Genomic DNA, 20,353 nt, shown 5'->3' on the forward strand with positions numbered 1-20,353 from the left:
TAATGCTAAAAAAAACGAACTATAGCGGACGCCCTTACGCTATCATACATAAAAGTAATGTACAGAGACCTAATGATTTTTTTAGCGCTGACTTCCTATTGTCACGGAATATATCAAATATACAATGGGAATGAACATTTTACATTTATATATCAATAAACAATTATTTATTTAATTTAGCTAAACATCAAAAGTAAACGTAGTTCAGTAGATGTCGCTAATATTTAAGACAATATTTTCATTTGGCAACCATTAATTATTAAGAAATACTTATTTCCAGGAAAATTTGCGACTAAGTCTAACTTAAGCTATATTTATATCCTTATTTATAAGTTTTAAAACAAAATGCATAATATTTTTCATCAATTTTGTGGCTGCCGCTAAACTTATGTGAACAGACTGTCAAAGCAGTTTATTTTTAAAGTGTTTCGGGCCATACCCCAAAAAGTAACGCGAGTCATGATTTCATTAAGCCCCGTCTCCATATCGCGCGGCAAACCATCGAACATTGGCTCGGGCGGCAGCCGCGCGCAATGGATACTGGGCTGCCGCGCGAGCCAACTCGATGCGCCCGGTATCCAATGCGCGCGGCTGCCGCGCGAGACAATGTTCGATGGTTTGCCGCGCGATATGGAGACGGGGCTTTAGGTGTTTAAATGAATTATTTAAACCACCAACTATCCATACATAAAAAAAAACATTATAATTGCGTCATTAATTAAAGGAATACGCAATAAAAAGGTGACTCGCGTTACTCTCACCTCACTACTATACTTACTTACTGTTAACGACATCTACCGAGCTTCGTTCCAACTCCTCGGTCCCAGTCTTGTCATCCGAACGTTAAGGTAGAATGAGGTCTATTCGTAGGGCGCTAGGGTTCGGTTTGGCTCGGCCTAGCCGGTGAGCAGGCGCCGTCAGGGCGCGCCTCATTTGATCGCGCGCGCCTCGGGCAGAAATGCGTCCCAGTAGCGGATAGCCTGAAATATAAAACAAGTGTCACTCTTAGTGCCATTTGCACCATCCCACTAACCCGGGGTTAACCGGTTAAACATGGAGTCGCCATGGTTACCAGTACAATTTGACACTGGGTTAACGGTTTAACGAGTTAACCCCGGGTTAGTGGGATGGTGCAAGTGGCCCTTATATGCAGTGCCGGCCCGAGCGCTTGATCAGGGTAGAGCGAAATCGGGTTTTGGCGCCCTTAGTTGAAGTTTTCAAGCGTATTTTGGGCCCCCGCCACACTCGTCTTTTAAAACTTTTTTTTCTCATTTGCCATTTTGGCGCCCCCCTTGCCATCCGGCGCCTAGAGTGGCCGCTCCACTCGCTCTACTCTAGATCCGGCCCTGCGTATGTGCAACAACTTATCACGTTCAGTGTCCCACTCTGAATTGTTAACCGTACGGCGCATGTACCTGTGACAGCTTTAGTGTGCTTCTTGAGCTTTCTTGTGCTACTCTATTATGTATTTCTGTATGAAATAGTTTCTACTGGTTTTATAACAGCAATTATCTTGTGATGTGTTTGTTTGAGAAGTTCGAGTTATAATGTATTGGAGTGACGTACTCGTGTTAGGTAAAGTCATTTGGGTCAAATGGAGCTTCTGTGCTGTCCCGAGTTGTTTACATATTCCCGCACAGTTATAAATTAACCGTTTCGATGCGGATGGCACGTCAGGCGTGTCATCAATGTTTTTAACGTGTGGCGTATGACACGATAGGCGTGCCATCCGCAGCGAATACTGGAATCGCCGCCACAGCCAAAAGTTTTCGAAAATGGAACACGCAACGAAATCTTTGACGACCGGTCTGGCCTAGTGGGTAGTGAACCTGCCTGTGAAGCCGAGCCAGGCGGCACTCTTAGCCCTAACCTCTGATGTCACCACATCGAGGCTGGTTGAGAACTGCAGGCAACTATTGAACAACCTTGGAGCCAGGAACAAAGTTGTTCTACGTTGGGTCCCAGGGCATGCGGGTATCGTAGGAAATGAAAAGGCCGACGAGCTCGCGCGAGCAGGGGCTAAAGGGATAAACTACAGTCCTGAGCCGTTTTGTGGTATCCCCAAAAGCCTAACGCGGCTCACCCTAAAGACCTACTGTCAATACACAACAATTCAACTCTGGAGGGAAACAACAGGTTTGAACCATTCCAAAGCGCTTATCAAGGCCTTCAGCAAAAAGGCGTCCTCGAACGCCTTAGCGCTGTCTAGGAACCAACTGCGCAACTTGGTAAGGGTGCTTACTGGGCACTGTTGCCTAAATAAGCACATGCACACCATGGGGAAACGTGACATGGGGCGGTGCAGACTCTGTATGGAGGCAGAGGAGACGCCCTTGCACATCCTCACAGAGTGCCCTTGCCTAATGCGTACTCGTGACTTAATCCTGGGCGGGCACATATTGCGCCCGGAGGAGGTAAAGTCTCTCGAGTTCAAAAAGATCCTGCAGCTATTTGAAGTTGCATGTTTGGATCGAGAGTTGTAGTAGGTGGCGATCACAATAGATCAGCGATGGTCGCAGTGATACATAGGCTTTGGAGCCTTATATAGCCCCTAACAAGAAGAAGAAGAAGCCGATGGTCCTGGGTTCGATCCCGGTAAGAGCATTTATTTGTGTGATGAGCACAGATATTTGTTCCCGAGTCATGGGTGTTTTCTATGTATATAAGGATGTATTTATCTATATATGTATATCGTCGCCTAGTACCCATAGTATAAGCTTTGCTTAGTTTGGGGCTAGGTTGATCTGTGTAAGATGTAGGGTTGTAAAAAAACGGTTTTTTTTCTGACTTGAAAAAAAAAACATGAAAAAAAACCGTTTTTTTTTCTGGAGTACGTTTTTTTCAAAAGTATGAAAACTCAACATTTGCAAGGCAGTTAATACTTTTATACGGTAGTTTTACTTGTTTTAGACTATGTTAACCATTAAACCAATTTAATTTAACAACTTTGATTAATAACAACATAAATGAAATCTGTAGTGGTAGTTATCGCAATTTACTGTTGGCAACACCAACGCCTCTCGTCGCCGCATCGGGGAATTCAGGGATTCCGGATACTGTACTGACATACTTACTTTAATGTATTTAGTTTTAAGTTACTTATATAAATAAATCACGAAAAACCGTTATTGTGGCATATTTTTGTTCATCTGAAAAAAAAAAACCTAATTTAGAAAAAAAACCATGGTGCCAGGTTTTTTTTCATAAATTAGAAAAAAAAAAACATTTGGTTTTTTTCTATTTGCAACCCTAGTAAGATGTCCCCTGATGTTTATTTATTTATTTATATTAAGTTAGATACCTGTGCCTGGTGTTTCATGTGTTCCTCGAGATACCGCAGCAGCGTGGTCCTCATCTCTACAACCCGCACCTCGTCCCAGCGCTCGAGCTCCTTTTTGATCACTCGCGAGATCTGATCGAACTCCTGTTGCCCGCGCTCCACTTTCGACTCCCACTGAAAATAATACATTTGAAACTGCTGCAAATTGTATAAAATAGTCCCATAGAATATTGTGTAAGAGGTGTAAAATCTCAATAAAGAAAAATTCTCTTTAAGGGGATCCCCCACGCCAATGACCTTCGATCTGAATCCCTTAGTTTTCTAATGTTTTTTGTAGCTTATCACATTAACAGCAACGGCTTTAAGCAATATAGTATCTCATATTTACTTCAAAGTTCATAGTCTTCGAGATATTTGGCATGAATAATTTTAGGCCAACTAAACTGGTTTTCTGGCCATAATTTTTGTGTTAATTAGTTTAAAATTAAAATCCTCGACACGTTTTTCGAGACGTCAAAGACGAACCCAAATATGTAGATTTCGTATATCTAAGATCCTTCACAGCAAACTAGATACGAAAAAAGTGTTTTTTAGACAATGTTTAAAAAAAAACTGAAATGAATTCTTTCAAAATCCGGTCGACAAAAATGGAGATAAAAGATTGGAGATAAAAGATTGAAGAACTGATAGCCGTTTGTCTTATAATTCTATCTGTGGTGCAAAAAGAGGAGATACGATTCAAAACTTGTCAAAAATCGGTGAGAACAGTCGCGTCAAGATCATTTTGAACACCTGGTCCGCTTAGAATAGAATAGAATATGATTTATTTCAGCATAGGTACACAGTTATACAATACATACACAGGAAGAAAGAAAAAAAACTTATAACTAACTTGTACACTGTCGCTACACTGAAAAAGGTGAACACTCAGCATGATGCCGGGTCCTACTGGAGTAGTACCTGACGCTGGTCTCCCGTGAACACCTGTAGGGAGCGTAGTTGCGCGCAGCTACCAGCTAAATACAGTAGAGTTAATAAGATAACTATATTAATTGTATTAATTACGATAATACACAACGAAGCGGCAATGAAGCAGTTAACATCAAATGATAGTATGACTAGCATGGTCTGGAAAATGTAACATCCATACTTAAGAGGCCGGTATCGATTTTAGGCGCAAAAATGTAAAATTGATAGATTTAGTCGATGAAATTGTACACCTTCTGTTACGTAATAGAAATAACAAGTACTGGTATCTATTAGCACGTCTTCTTATCTTGCATTTGTACAGATAATTTTTTTGAAAACTGACTCAGTAATTAGGAATGATTTTTTTTCTGATGGACGTTTAGGTAAACGCGCGTAAAGCACTGATTTAGTCGATCTTATTTGTAAATTCCGTAAAGTTTGGACTGCTAAAAATGGTAATTATGTATTACACATATCCTATACTCCAACTTGCATAGACTACATTTTTGTTATATGATATTGAACAAGAGTAAATGAAAGTTAGACGAAATCAATTTCCACCAGAAATTACTTCAAAACAAGTGAACATTTTTCGTGAAAATCGACTTAATTTCAACGTAATTTTGATACTTAAACAATCTACAACATTTTCTGAAACTGTTCTTATACATAATTTTTTATAATTTATAACTATAATTTTTTGATGAATTTTTAAAAACTGCCCCTTCTCGTCATATATTGCCGGTGACGCACGCTCGGGACCTTATTATTAAAAGGCAAGATGAGAAGACGTGTCAATAGAAACCAATACTTGTTATTTAGATATTAAGTAACAAAAGGAGTACAATTTCAACGACTAAATCTATCAATTTTACATTTTGGCTCTAAAATCGTTAACGGAGCCTTAAGCAACTTCTGCTGGTGACTGTACCTCGATGATTTCCTGCGAGGCCAGCTCGATCTTCTCGGGCCGGTTGGCGAGCTCGGCCTTCACCTTGTTCTCTCTCCGCTTCGTCAGAGCACTGTACTAGTGATCCAGTGGTCATGGGTTCAAGTCCCACCCAAGACAGTGAATTTTTCCACTTTTAATTTATTTCGAAGCTTAAGCTTTGGATTCCTCCGAAAACGGTGCCGTCATATGACGGCCGTCATATAGCGGCCGCAAAAGACGGCCGTCTTTACGGTGGCGACATGTGGAAAGTACCACGGCGTCATAACACACCGTCATCCACCAAGGTCAAAGCGGCAAATTTGAAAAATGTAGGCGCGATGGGATAACGTCCCATAGAAAATTTGAATTTCGCGCCTTTTCCTACTGACAAGATTTGCTTGATCATCTATAATTTACTTGGAGGATGAAATATCATCAGAAGAGGAAAATAATCGTAGTACGGAATCATTTTTTCAAATCTCGTGTCATTTATTCAAAATGGCGTCACCGCTATCTAATAAAACGTTCACAAAATTATCGACACCGTCATGACGGCCGTCATCTTACGTTACGTTGACAGTCAACGTAACGTAACGCTGTCTAGGAAACCGCGCCATCTTGTTTACATAGACAACGTTCTAGTGACGTCATTCAACGCTATATAGCGGCCGTCATATTACGTGAGAGTCAGAATGGCGGGTGTATGTAAATAAAAATAAACAAAAAGCATACCATATTTTAGTACCTAATTTGTACTATTTGGTACCTCATATAAAAAAATTAGTACCTCACGGTATTTAAAGTTATTACCAAAAAACGTTACACCCGCCAACCTGACAGTCAGAATGGCGGGTGTATTTTATTACGCTATGATCCCGCGATTATTGATAAATTCTATAAAAGCCAAATTTTAGTACCTTTTTAGCACTTTAATATTCAATTATAAATTGAGCCATTTTATTTGTGGTTTCCGAGTTTTACTCATTTTACACTTTGCGTTGCTATTAAAAAAATTCAGGCGCTTTAATTTTTCACCGTATCGATATCGTTTTTAAGAAAAAACGCTACGCTACAACTATTTTTATTACGCCAGGATTTAGTACCTTTCATGTTTAATCTGTTACCCTTTCACGGTTAATCTGTTAGGTTCAATTAACTATGAAAATTACGTCTCACAAATGGCCAGGCGCCATGTCAAAGGATTCTTCCTAAGAAGAAATTCCGCTCTTCATTGTGCATGTAATTGTGTACATAATACCTACTCATAAGTGTTAAGTACATGGTGATTAATCAAATAAGATGGAGATCGAGGGGAGAGGCCTTTGCCCAGCAGTGGGACACTGTATAGGATTATAATAATAAAAATAATAATTCATAGCGAAGAGTCTCGACCAACATCTTGAGAGACTCTCGCTAGGTGGTTGGATCAAGGGTCAGATGCAGAAGGCGGTGATCTTGGACACGGCGCGGATAGTCCGCCGGTTCCTCTCTCTGCAGCCCTGACCACCGGCAGCTTGGGTCTTGCCCCGCTGCTGGCGGCACCCTAGGTTAGGTTTTTTATAATATGTTTATAAGTATTTTGTATTGTTTTTGTAAGTGTTTTTGTATTTTATTTTTATATCCATATTGTAAAAAACCAACCTAAGAAGAGAAATAAATAAAGGAAAATAATAATTCATCTTACACATACAACCTTCCTCCGGACACTTTTCTGCTAACTTGCTGCTACGAGGGGCAGTAGTTTTCTCCGTCCCTTTCAGCAGAAAGTTTCCCGAAAATGGATAGATGTAATTATTCCAATAAAAATGCCTAAAGTACCTACACGTTATCGTTTTGTTAAGGCTCGTTATAATATTTATAATAATATACAATAACTATCCGTCCTATTGGGCACCACATTAATGTGCAATTGTTTTACAAGGGGCAAAGTTGTTATTTATATCCTCGTGCTAATATTGTTACACGAGTAAGTGAAAGTTCCAAAAATAGAACCATGAGCGTAGCGCGTGGTTCTAAAAGTACAGGAATCTTGAATGTTGCGAGGGTTTCAAGTGTTTCAACTTCAACGCATGAGGCTTAGAAAAAAACCTTTGCTACCAAATGAAACATTTCTTTCCACACCAACGCGAGGAAAATACTTAAACCATTAGAAATCAAATCAAATAAACGAATGCTGTAATTATTTATTATTAACAATCACTTAATAAATGTACCTAGCTTTTGTTCACTAAGTATACATTCTCTATACATTCATTAAATTTACAGAAATAGGCACGTCACGCTCAGCGTTTTGGCACTTTTATATGCAATTTTGATTATCGTCAGTCAGGATGATGATAATCCGGGCGAATCATTTTGATCATATGACTAGTCGATAGAGTCTGTGCAGAAGAGTCGTGGAATGTAAGGCAGCCCATATCTCTCCGCACGACTCTTCTCTTTCCGCACAGACTCTATTAATCTTTACAAGAAATAATAATTTTCACACTCGACTTCAAATAACAACGCGGTATTTTTTTTACATCATTTCATAAAAAAAACAAAGATGTGTTACTAGTAGATTGTTAACCAAGGGATGAAACGCACTCATGTCTGCCGAGGTAGTTTGGTGCTCGAACGCAGTGAGAGCGTCTATATTCCGAGGCCTTTCACCCGAGTTAAACATTCTACTTTTCATTTCGAATACGAGGAAAGTAAAATACGTGTTTTTTTTTAAACATGACTAAGTATAAAAGTATATATTTAATCTTGAGGGTACTTATTACAATTAAACATTTAGGCAAAAGTATCGTTATTTATGGAATGGGGAGTTAAATATCAGAATGGAAATTATATACTTAACAAATCCATTTAAACTCAAATTTCAATTGCTTATCGTTAAAAATTTAATACAGTCTTACTTGGAACTTAACGTAACATGCTCTAAGTAGTGCAGAAACGTATCATCAACACCTTTTAGAACAACATTCTTTCAGAGCATGAGAAATGAAAAATATATTTCCATCCATTTTGATCCTGATTATACCCTCGGTTATAAGTTTCGTTATTTACTTATTTCCATCCGCTTTATATAGTTATTTATATATATATATTTCGGGGATCTCTGAAACGGCTCTAAAGATTTCGATGAAATTTACTACCTATGTATATATATGGGGGGTTTTCGGGGGCGAAAAATCGATCTAGCTAACGCGCATTTTTGAGTTTTTATATGTTTTCCGAGCAAAGCTCGTTCTCCCAGATATTATGTTGTAACATGACTACGGTAGTACTATTAGTTATTCTGTGACATGACATAACCACAGAATAACTAATAGTACTACCGTACAGAAAATTCACTCCTTTACGAAAGGCAGTTTTAGGTATAAAATTATACCTATATCGCCGCCTGCAAGCAAAATTGAAACTTATAACCGCGCACGAACCGTGAATGTTCTTTGCGCGCCGCAGTTTTATGACCATCGGCACGGGGTTATCACTTGACAAGTTTTTGTAGGTACCTATACCTACTGATTTATTATTTTAAGATAAATATGTAGGAATTCGAAACGTTCATTCTGTAAACATATTTTTTTTATTCGGAGATAGTATGTCTGATTCTCACGGAAGTAGGTATGCCACAGCCGTATTCCTTTGAAAATATGTCGGTCAGTTCCTAATAAACAACCAATATTCAATAAATGTAGGATGTTTATTTTAGCTATTACTAAGACATCCGTAAACAGAACAATATGTTTTATACGGATTAGATCGAGATTTAGGTTTCGAAGCCATTATGTCCACCGTCTTTTCAATATTGCGCGAGCGCCACGTGACACGACTATCGTGCGAGCCGAGCGGCAGCCCACTGCCTTACGCCCGTTCGTTGGGCGCGCCGGCCAAATGTACCTAAACTGCGGAGTGACACCCCCCTGACATAACTAGAGATCTCACATAGACAATTTACGCACACACTTAAGTTAAGAAACTATAACCAAGACGATAGAAAAACCTCATGTAAGAATAGTTAAATTAAAATATTGCTTGTAAAAGGTATGTATTTCAATCGTAATCACAGTAGAAATATAGTACTCGTATGTGGTACTTAGCAGCGCTGGTGGCCTAGCGGTAAAAGCGTGCGACTTGCAATCCGGAGGTCGCGGGTTCGAACCCCGGCTCGTACCAATGAGTTTTTCGGAACTTATGTACGAAATGTCATTAATAATTTGATATTTACCAGTCGCTTTTCGGTGAAGGAAAACATCGTGAGGAAACCGGACTAATCCCAATACGGGCCTAGTTTACCCTCTGGGTTGGAAGGTCAGATGGCAGTCGCTTTCGTAAAAACTAGTGCCCACGCCAATTACTGGGATTAGTTGCCAAGCGGACCCCAGGCTCCCATGAGCCGTGGCGAAATGCCGGGACAACGCGAGGAAGATGATGATGTGGTACTTAGCATTTCTTAGCAAAAACAAGGACATCAACGGGATCCCACAAAGAAGTATATACTTCTTTGTGGGTTTCGTACATATATATGTACATCACACTATTCACACTAATATACCGACAAACAGACATAATTTGCGGGTTTTATTTGATTAATCACCATGTACATAAGAGTAGGTTAGTAGTAGGTTAACATCAATAAATTGCTCTGATAATTAGATTAAGATAATATGTACCTATGTAATACCTAATTACTATTCATAAGTGCTTGTTACATGAATAAAGTATATTTTGAAATTGAAAAAATTGTTAATAGGTATTAGGTACTCAATTACATGCACAATGAAGAGCGGAATTTCTTCTTAGGAAGAATCCTTTGACATGGCGCCTGGCCATTTGTAAGACGTAATTTTCATAGTTAATTGAACCTAACAGATTAACCGTGAAAGGGTAACAGATTAAACATGAAAGGTACTAAATCCTGGCGTAATAAAAATAGTTGTAGCGTAGCGTTTTTTCTTAAAAACGATATCGATACGGTGAAAAATTAAAGCGCCTGATTTTTTTAATAGCAATGCAAAGTGTAAAATGAGTAAAACTCGGAAACCACAAATAAAATGGCTCAATTTATAATTGAATATTAAAGTACTAAAAAGGTACTAAAATTTGGCTTTTATAGAATTTATCAATAATCGCGGGATCATAGCGTAATAAAATACACCCGCCATTCTGACTGTCAGGTTGGCGGGTGTAACGTTTTTTGGTAATAACTTTAAATACCGTGAGGTACTAATTTTTTTATATGAGGTACCAAATAGTACAAATTAGGTACTAAAATATGGTATGCTTTTTGTTTATTTTTGTTTACATACACCCGCCATCCTGACTCTCACCATATTACGGCACCGTTTTCGGAGGAATCCAAAGCTTTAGTATGTATAAGTTACTCTATGGTTAACGATAGGCACTAGTGCTGCACTCTGGCGGCAGAACAGTACAGTAATACCCCCTATTGAAAAAGGTGTCGACACTGTTGTCTGGTAAATACCTCGATGATTTCTTGCGAAGCCAGCTCGATCTTCTCGGGCCGGTTGGCGAGCTCGGCCTTCGCCTTGTTTTCTCTCCGCTTAGTCAGCTGCATTTGGGCGTGCTGCCAGTTCTGGAACACCTGGGGACAATACACATCCGTTAAGGACATCATTTCAAACAAATGTAAGATACTTCTGCAAGTTTTGAAATTAAAGCCAGGGTTTTTTAGGGTTCCGTACCCAAAGGGTAAAAACGGGACCCTATTATTACTGAATCGCGATTAGAAAGGGATTGAGATAGCTGTCAATCCATATTGATTTTGACGTAAGTGTATGGAAATCTGTTATTTCTAATCCCTTTCTGATCGCGGCATGATAATACGTCTATTTTTTAATTCGGTAGACTGAAATGACAGTTCATAGTATGAACATAAAATGTCATTTCATACTATGAACTGTCATTTCAGTTTACCGAATTAAAAAATAGACTTTAAGACTCCGCTGTCCGTCCGTCCGTCCGTCTGTCACCAGGCTGTATCTCACGAACCGTGATAGCTAGACAGTTGAAATTTTCACAGATGATGTATTTCTGTTGCCGCTATAACAACAAATACTAAAAACAGAATAAAATAAAGATTTAAGTGGGGCTCCCATACAACAAACGTGATTTTTGACCGAAGTTAAGCAACGTCGGGCGGGGTCAGTACTTGGATGGGTGACCGTTTTTTGCTTTTTTTTTTGCTTGTTTTGCTTTTTGTTGATGGTGCGGAACCCTCCGTGCGCGAGTCCGACTCGCACGTGGCCGGTTTTTTATATATTTGTCTTAGGGCTCATTTAAACGGTGCGAGTACTCGCATGCGAGTTTCATTACATTGCGTCATTTGATCGGTCGGCTGAATTGATGTAACCTCAGTGGTCCGCAATGTAACTAAAATCGTATACGAGTTCGGGCGCCGTCTAAATGAGCCCTTATGGTAATTGTAGCAATGTGCCTTCCTAAGGCATAGAAACAATAAAATAATTAAATAATTCACAGGTCTGGTAAGCTCATTTGGAAAAAGTTGAGTTTTTAAAATTCAGAATGGTGTTATGAGTGAAGAGTCGATATTAGGATTGTGTAGTAATTATTTTGGAATTTGTATTACCTTGACTCGTTCGTGGAACACGTCTTTGATCGCTTGGATGAGCCCGAGGTAGTCCTTGATATGCTCCGTTAGCACGTAGAAATCGGTGTTCGACTGTTCAATTCTTAACTGCTCTATCTAAAACAGAATACATTTGATACATTTTGATTCATATTTTATTAAAATTTGTCAATAATATGTATGTGTATGTAAAATATAGTTGAGTCCGAAAAATTACACATGAATATGGTTTTTTGCTTTTGGGATGTCGGCGCTATTGTACAGTCAGCAGCAGAAGTTACTAAGCGGGCGATGTGTTCAAACCTACCTTGACACGCTCTTTTAATAATAAAGTTGCGTTAGGATCATTTTGAACACCTCGCCCACTTAGCAATTTCTGCTGTCACGGGGCCAGCTGGTAAAAATTAAAATTATTAGAAAATTAAATCGGTCAGCTACATACATACACTCGAATCTACGCGGGGGGTATAAAAAGTTGGGGAAGGTCTCCCGAGACTTGTTTCCCGGAGCGGCAAGGGATTAAGGAGGCGCCCTCGGGGCCCCATCTCCAAAAGCCACCCATATATAGCTGGTCAAGCAAATCTTGTCAGTAAAAAAACCGGCCAAGTGCGAGTCGGACTCGCGCACGGAGGGTTCCGCACCATCAACAAAAATAGAGCAAAACAAGCAAAAAAACGGTCACCCATCCAAGTACTGATCCCGCCCGACGTTGCTTAACTTCAGTCATAAATCACGTTTGTGGTATGGGAGCCCCACTTAAATCTTTATTTTATTCTGTTTTTAGTATTTGTTGTTATAGCGGCAACAGAAATACATCATCTGTGAAAATTTCAACTGTCTAGCTATCACGGTTCGTGAGATACAGCCTGGTGACAGACGGACGGACGGACGGACGGACGGACAGCGGAGTCTTAGTAATAGGGTCCCGTTTTTACCCTTTGGGTACGGAACCCTAAAAAGGCGCAGAATTCAAATTTTTTTGCGCCTACATTTTTCAAATTTGCCGCCTTTCTCTACTGACAAGATCTGCTTGACCAAGTATACCTTCTCGTGCAGGTCGGCGAGGTGGCTGAGCGCGCGGGAGAGCGGCGCGTGCGGGTCGGCGCCGGACAGTGCGGCGGCGGCGCGGGCGGCGTCGTGCGCGCGCGCGCCCAACTCGCGGCGCTCGGCCGCCAGCGCCTCGCACGCGCCGCACAGGCGCCGCAGGCATGCGTCTAGCGCCTCAATGCGCCCGGCGCGCTCCTCGAACCACTGTGGATATGTGCTGAATAAGTAAACGATAATCATTCATTTCATTGTAACTAAAAATAAAAATAAAAAATAAAAATATTTTTATTGACAAAAAACAAGTTACTAAGTGGGTTTTGAAGTCCCTGACTTCTGAGCTAGGTAAAGACCTGTGTTACAGAAGTCAGTGTCCTCTCCTAGACAATAGAAACTATATAAGGAACATCGAATCTAGTATGACTTATTTACTACATTTCCCATTTTGTTTTTATTTTATATTTAAAGCAGTAACTAAAACAATAAGTATTTAGAAAAAACCGGCCAATTGCGAGTCGGACTCGCGCACGGAGGGTTCCGCACCATCAACAAAAAATAGAGCAGAACGAGCAAAAAAACGGTCACCCATCCAAGTACTGGCCCCGCCCGACGTTGCTTAACTTCGGTCAAAAATCACGTTTGTTGTATGGGAGCCCCACTTAAATCTTTATTTTATTCTGTTTTTAGTATTTGTTGTTATAGCGGCAACAGAAATACATCATCTGTGAAAATTTCAACTGTCTAGCTATCACGGTTCGTGAGATACAGCCTGGTGACAGACGGACGGACGGACGGACGGACGGGCGGACGGACGGACAGCGGAGTCTTAGTAATAGGGTCCCGTTTTTACGCTTTGGGTACGAAACCCTAAAAATGATTATTTAATTAATCCGAATAGTCAAATTACCTGCTTTAAAAAGGCCAATTAGCGATTTTATTAAAATGGTACACTCGTTCTAATAAAATCATTTCTTTGTGTCTAAGTAAGGCAAATTAATAAAATAATCCCTATAATAGGTACGACTGCTATGTATGAGGCCTATTTCTCCTGTAGGTGGATAAAACGGACCATGTTTAAAATACAATCAGAAAAAGTAAAAAATAGAAAGGCTGAAAAAAGGCGTAGGTACTTACGGCGTCCGACTCGTCCATTCTATAAGTGATCTTGTTGACGGTCTCGCCCACTTTGTTGAAAAACCGCACCATTCCGGCGCCACTGAGCGCAGACGTACTTGTTGCTTTGGGAAGCTCCGTGTCTAAAATAGGTAAGTATATCATTGTATTCAAATTTTACATTTATAAATGAAATTAAAAAATAATGTTGCTAACCAAAAAAATACTGTAATTTATGTTTAATATAGATAGTGACGAAATTTGAAGACATGTCACTTTCGAACCTTAATGCCATGACATGGAATCGAAAAGTTACAAACCTTCAAATTCTGTGACTACCGGCGGTGTATATTGGGCTGTGTCTATAAAGCACCACAGTCTATAAAAGTTTGCAAAATGTACACTTCGCCACACTGCAACGGGGCGCGAACTTGACCCGTCAAGCGGGCAGTAAAGTCAGCATCAAATATATAGTGACGGCCATGTGGGTCAGAACACATCCTTATTTCTATGATAACAATAATCGTGTGAAGCGGAGGGAGATTGTTGAAGCGCGGGATGCGCCTCACCCCAGTGCGAAGAAGCCTTACGGTGTTCCAATGCTGTCCTAGACAAGTATGTATAGCTGGTCAAGCAAATCTTGTCAGTAAAAAACGGCGCGAAATTCAATTTTTCTATGGGACGATATCCCTTCGCGCCTGCATTTTTCAAATTTGCCACCTTTTTCTACTGACAAGATCTGCTTGACCAAGTATATTTACCCGACTCGAGGAACTGCCGGAAGTCCGGGTCGATGCAGAGCACGGGGTGCTGCGCCACGCGATTCAGGAACCGCTCCAGAGACGCTCGCCGCCGCTCGACGAACTGAGATTGGACGTTGGCGGAGGCTGAGCCGCCGTTAGCGCTCTCCGTTGAGGGCGTTGACGTCATTTTTAGTTTTGTTGTTCCTAAAATATATCTATTTTTAATTTTGCACCCTTTGAAAACTAGAACGATTAAGGATTTTTGTTGAGTAGAACTCTCACCCTTTAAAAAAATTATAACACTTCCCGTAGTCAGGTAATAATTAATAATAGATTTTAGTATGCTTTAGCACCGATCAGTGCATGCCTAAATTGATTGCATGTTCCATTTTCGAAAACTTTTGGCTGTGGCGGCTAATAATTATTTCACGACACGACAGGCGGGCCTTACGCCATAGAATATGATGGCACGCCTATCGTGTCATACGCCACACGTTAAAAACATTGATGACACGCGTGTCGTGCCATCCGCACGGAAACGGTTAAGCATCGCATAATTAAGTTTATGTTTTGGGCAGCCAACATTTTATAGAAGACGCGTTTTTGCTTTTTACTTTAAGACTCATTATTGCGTAGGTCACATACAATGACTAAATACCATGTTTATTAGGCTCCCACAGAACGTAATATCAGATTATGTCGAGTAAGGCACTTTTGTCGTCGGTGAAGTAATATTAGTACTGTAGTCATATGTAATTTTTAGTGGAGCACGCGTTTTACAAATTGTATAAATTTTAAAAATCTTATATGAAAATATAGTTTTCCTGTTACATATTGTTTGTGAAAACATTTCCTCTTCACCACAAACAATTTTTTTTACATATTATTTATTTTTCATTAGGTATATAATTATTTGGGGTTTCTGGTATAAAATAGAAAGTTATTATGATTCATTTATTTCGTGTTCTTACCCACAATACTTTTCTCAGGCGCCGGCGGTATGATCCTCCCTGAGCGTAAATATTTCTCCATCAACTTCTCATAAAGCCCAAGGAAATCACTGAAGCGCCTCAACACAGAGAAGTCGTGTTTACTGAATATAGGCATATTGGTCTTGGTTAGTACTCTATACGCTACGTATGAGCTCATGCCTTCTCCAATTTTTTGTGGCTCAGTGACTGTTATTATTATGTTGTTCGCTCTCTCTGTAGCAATCTGAAACAAGTGATTTTATGATGTGTCAACACCATTTTTTCTTAAATACATTTTTCCCTTGATCCCCTTGATCTCCACAACTCATGATCAAGGGGAGAGGCCTTTGCCCAGCAGCAGGCTTGGCTCACTCCACGATTTCGTCGCGTCGCAACAAGTACCTAAAAGTACATCCGTTCCACACCAATTTTGGTGGCCAGCCATAAGCCGCGCGTGGCGCTTGCGCCATCTAGCGGTCATATCTGTCCTAATCGTAACAGACGCGTTTTGTTAGAGAGTGAATCTTCTGTACCTAGTACTATTATTTATTCTGTGCTAGCAGTGGGATGAGTGGAACACTATAACAGGCTAAAAAAAAACATTTTTCCGGTTCTTACTGTGCCTATAACAGCTTTCACTCTGGTATAATTTGTGACTTCATAATGTAAAATTGTACTTGTGACAGCTCTCCATGACATGTTAATAAGTAATGAAAATGCCTATAATGATTTAATGATATTCATCACTACATAGTATAAAACAAAGTCGCTTCCCGCTGTCTGTCCCTATGCATGCTTAGATCTTTAAAACTACACAACGGATTTTAACGCGGTTTTAATAGATAATAGATAGAGTGATTCAAGAGGAAGGTTTATGTATAATTAGTTAACCCGTGCGAAGCCATAGCGGGTCGCTAGTACGTCATAAAGTGGAATACTCTATGTACTTGTTATTATTGGGTATTTTGAACTAAATATAAAATAACAATGACCTCACAGGTAGATTTGGAGCAGAAACCTAACTGAGCTAATCACTATACTTCTCAATTTCTAGTTGCCAAAATGATATACTCGTAACTACTTATATTTGTCAAATGCTTGGTTTTTTTATTGGCATTCATTCAACTGCTTACAGTATTCAAAACTTTCATTATTTAATCTTTAACACCGTTTGTGTTAACTAGTAATGTATACAAGATACAAGCCATATGCAGCTATAAAAAGATAACAACCATTTCACTATCAGTGTAAAACAAAGCCAGTGACAACATTATTTGGCAATCATTGTTCCAAACAAGACTATGAATACAGCTGTAGTCTGTTTGATTACACCATGATTACACTAATGAATAACAAACACACATATTTATTACTTGACAACTGATACTAAAGAATTTAGTAAACCAGGGCAATAACTGCGAAAATCGAAGTTTGCAAATTGCGGGCATCTTTCTCTGTCACTCTAATTACGCGTTCATTGGAGTAAAAGAGTAAGATCCCCGCAATTTGTGAATTTCAGTTTTCGCGGTAGGCCCCCTGACACTATTTTTGGAAACTTTACTAATTACACAGAGCATTGACATATTTACAAAACAACCAATTTTCATTGCTCTTGAGTGTATTTATTATTATAAGCTCTATAGTGGCAAATCAACAAGTTTTGGCAAAATTTCTTTGATTCGTTCATTTTCTTGTGAATTAGATATTTTTTATTGTTGAAGAATAATAAAAACATTAAAAATAATTCAACTACAATCAATTTTCTAATATTGCTGTTTGATAATTATCTACAGTCAAAGGATGCTAAGTGCGAAACGATTGTGCAAGCAGGACAGCAATATAACTAATTATGCGCGTGCGATAGAGATAGGAAACGTATGAAATTATCCAGGCTTGGTGACCTTACTTTATTTATGACAAACTCGCGACCCGCCCCGGCTTCGCACGGGTTAACAAATTATACATAAACCTTCCTCTTGAATCACTCTATCTATTTAAAAAAAAAACCGCATCAAAATCCGTTGCGTAGTTTTAAAGATCTAAGCATACATACAGACAGACAGACAGCGGGTAGCGACTTTGTTTTATACTATGTAGTGAAGATTTCGTAACATACCTCCTCCATGATAGGGCTCCCAATAGACCCAGTATTGACAGGAGCATGGCTGATGGAAATCTGATCCAGGGTCTCTCGGGTCCCATTCACCTCTGGGTCCAGGCTTACTTCCTGTAAAAATTAAATCATAGATTTGCTAAGCTGTAAAGACTAAATTAGGTAGAAAATTAATATTAAATAGGTACATTTTTGAAATAACATTTATTCTTGTTAGGGTAAATTCACACAATGTTTAGATTTTTTAAAGTTCACATTAAATTTAATTACTTATCTCAATCCATAATATTGAGCGACATAAATCAATGCTTGTACAGTCAGCAGCAGAAGTTGCTAAGCGGGTGAGGTGTTCAAAATTACCTTGACACACTCTTATTCTCTTGACAATAAAGTCGCGTCATGTCAATTTTGAACAGCTGGCCCACTTAGCAACTTCTGCTGCTGACTGTATTAATAATGCAAAACACAGCTCTCATGTGAGTATAACTTGTTAGAATAGAAATCTGCCAATACTTATAAAACCACCACAGGGAAACGGAAACTCACTAGTAAACGTTTGAGAGAATACCAATAAACCATTTTAATATGTTGTGTAATTCATACGAGGGCCACTTGTTTAATAAAAAGTAATTAAGCATGTAATAAAGCATTACATGTTTTATAGTTGCGTTTATGGAAAAGGATAAATATATTTTTTCCTTAAACATAATATTTATAATCATGATATTAGATATGTGTTCAATGAGGAATTTAACAAACCAATATTTAATAAATATAGACAATATTCATGTTGCGCTGATGGCCTAGCGGTAAGAGCGTGCAACTTGCAATCTGGAGGTCGCAGGTTCAAACCCCGGCTTGTACCAATGAGTTTTTGGAACTTATGTACAAAATATCATTTGATATTTACCAGGCGCTTTTCGGTGAAGGAAAACATTGTGAGGAAACCGGACTAATCCCAATAAGGGCCTAGTTTACCCTCTGGGTTGGAAGGTCAGATGGCAGTCGCTTTCGTAAAAACTAGTGACTACACCAATTCTTGGGATTAGTTGCTGAGTGGACCCCAGGCTCCCATGAGCCGTGGCAAAATGTTGCGACAACGTGAGGTAGAGTAGTAGACAATATTCATGTTTGTGTAAAAATATTCATTTAAATTAATATTCTATTATAAAGTCTCATGTATATTACCTTTATAAAATATAGTAGCACCCACTGTACACCCCTATATGCTGTTTGTTGTACACAAATAAGTGGTGGATAATAATGAGTTAAGTGAGTTATTTGAAACTACATTGACTTTTCAATTGAATAAATAGATTATTGATTGCCAAAGAAAGCGGTCAAAATAATAGTTATTGTATGCATTTATTGCTGTATTGGTAATAAGGACTTTTAAATAAATCATGTTTTATTGTTTTAGACACACTTTGAATGTTGAAAAGGACTGAAGTCAGCAAAAATCTAATACCTTTAAACGAGCTATATATATATATATATATATATTTCGGGGATCTCGAAAACGGCTCTAACGATTTTGATGAAATTTGCTGTACGGCGGTTTTTGGGGGCGAAAAATCGATCTAGCTAGGTCTTATCTCTGGGAAAACGCGCATTTTCGAGTTTTTATATGTTTTCCGAGCAAAGCTCGGTCACCCAGATATTGTTGACTTAAGTATAAACAATTTATGTTGATGTGACAAAGGCCTTATTATAAAGTTAAGAATGTGTTTCATTATAATTATTATGATACAAGTTAAAAATTAGTAAGCTGTTTCATAAGAATAATGAATTGCATAGAAATATAAAGATGATTCACTGGATTAATTATAATCTTCAACATTATCTTAAATACCTACCTCATCATAATAAGCTACAAACAAGTATTGAAGTTGTATCTGTGATAGTACTAATAAGACTAAACTTGTTTGGCATCCTACAACTACAAACAAACTAGAAACTCAATGATATTCAAGGTGACTGTTAACCTGAAAACGCTAATTAAGTATTCAGCAGAGCTGTAATAATAGTCAATTAGTAACATCCCAATTCAGACATGTAATTACAATTTAAAAGAAAATAATGGGTGTGTGTGACAGCAACAAGGGGGCGTTGACGGCTGCGGAGCCGGCTCGGCGGGATACGATTAGATTCCGGGCGGTAAAGGCACTTATAACAAAATAAACAGGATTCTAGTAAGATACCTGGACCGCTGATGCAAAAAGATCCTCGTCATCACGGCTGCTCTCATTGTTAATATCGACGGTGCTGAAGGGCGGTGTATCAGGCTCCTCAGACATGATGAGCGGCTATCCACCAATTAAATAATACACTATTTAAACTACAAGAGCAACGTTATCACAAACAGCAGTAGAATTCACTTCAATTACACCGAGACGAGCTAAAATGAAAAGAAAGATAACTGTTTTTCTCTTTTTCTATAGACATGTCGCAGTTGTCTGTTTGAGACAACGTATTAAAGGCTCTCATTCATTGTATGACACTATATACTGGGTCAACCAAATCTTGTCAGTAAATAGGAACAAAAAAAACTTTACTCATCCTTTTCTTTTGGGTGCTAGTACTAGTATAAG

At 39.0% G+C, this 20,353-nt stretch overlaps 1 protein-coding gene across 1 annotated transcript; it reads right to left on the reverse strand.

Moving 5' to 3' along the window:
• Positions 1–780: 780 nt before the first annotated feature.
• LOC134654964 (sorting nexin-2) lies at positions 781–20,217 on the reverse strand. The gene is made up of 10 exons (XM_063510413.1): positions 19,964–20,217; positions 17,766–17,876; positions 15,650–15,893; positions 14,697–14,882; positions 13,957–14,078; positions 12,823–13,029; positions 11,779–11,895; positions 10,654–10,773; positions 3,302–3,454; positions 781–980 (listed from the first exon to the last, which is right to left on the reverse strand). Exons 1-10 carry the CDS (start codon positions 20,057–20,059, stop codon positions 930–932), a joined length of 1,407 nt encoding a protein of 468 aa, XP_063366483.1. The 5' UTR covers positions 20,060–20,217; the 3' UTR covers positions 781–929.
• Between the last annotated feature and the right edge of the window lie 136 nt (positions 20,218–20,353).

Source organism: Cydia amplana, chromosome 16 (assembly GCF_948474715.1).
Source record: "Cydia amplana chromosome 16, ilCydAmpl1.1, whole genome shotgun sequence".
NCBI lineage: Eukaryota > Metazoa > Arthropoda > Insecta > Lepidoptera > Tortricidae > Cydia > Cydia amplana.

Bases quoted from the DNA above. Each gene is read 5' to 3' on its own strand.
- LOC134654964 (XM_063510413.1), bottom strand. From the start codon at position 20,059: ATGTCTGAGGAGCCTGATACACCGCCCTTCAGCACCGTCGATATTAAC. The intron at 15,894-17,765 runs GTATGTTACGAA...CACTTGTTTCAG, and splicing joins GGAGCCCTATCATGGAGGAG to ATTGCTACAGAGAGAGCGAA. The intron at 13,030-13,956 runs GTAAGTACCTAC...ACATATCCACAG, and splicing joins GAATGGACGAGTCGGACGCC to TGGTTCGAGGAGCGCGCCGG.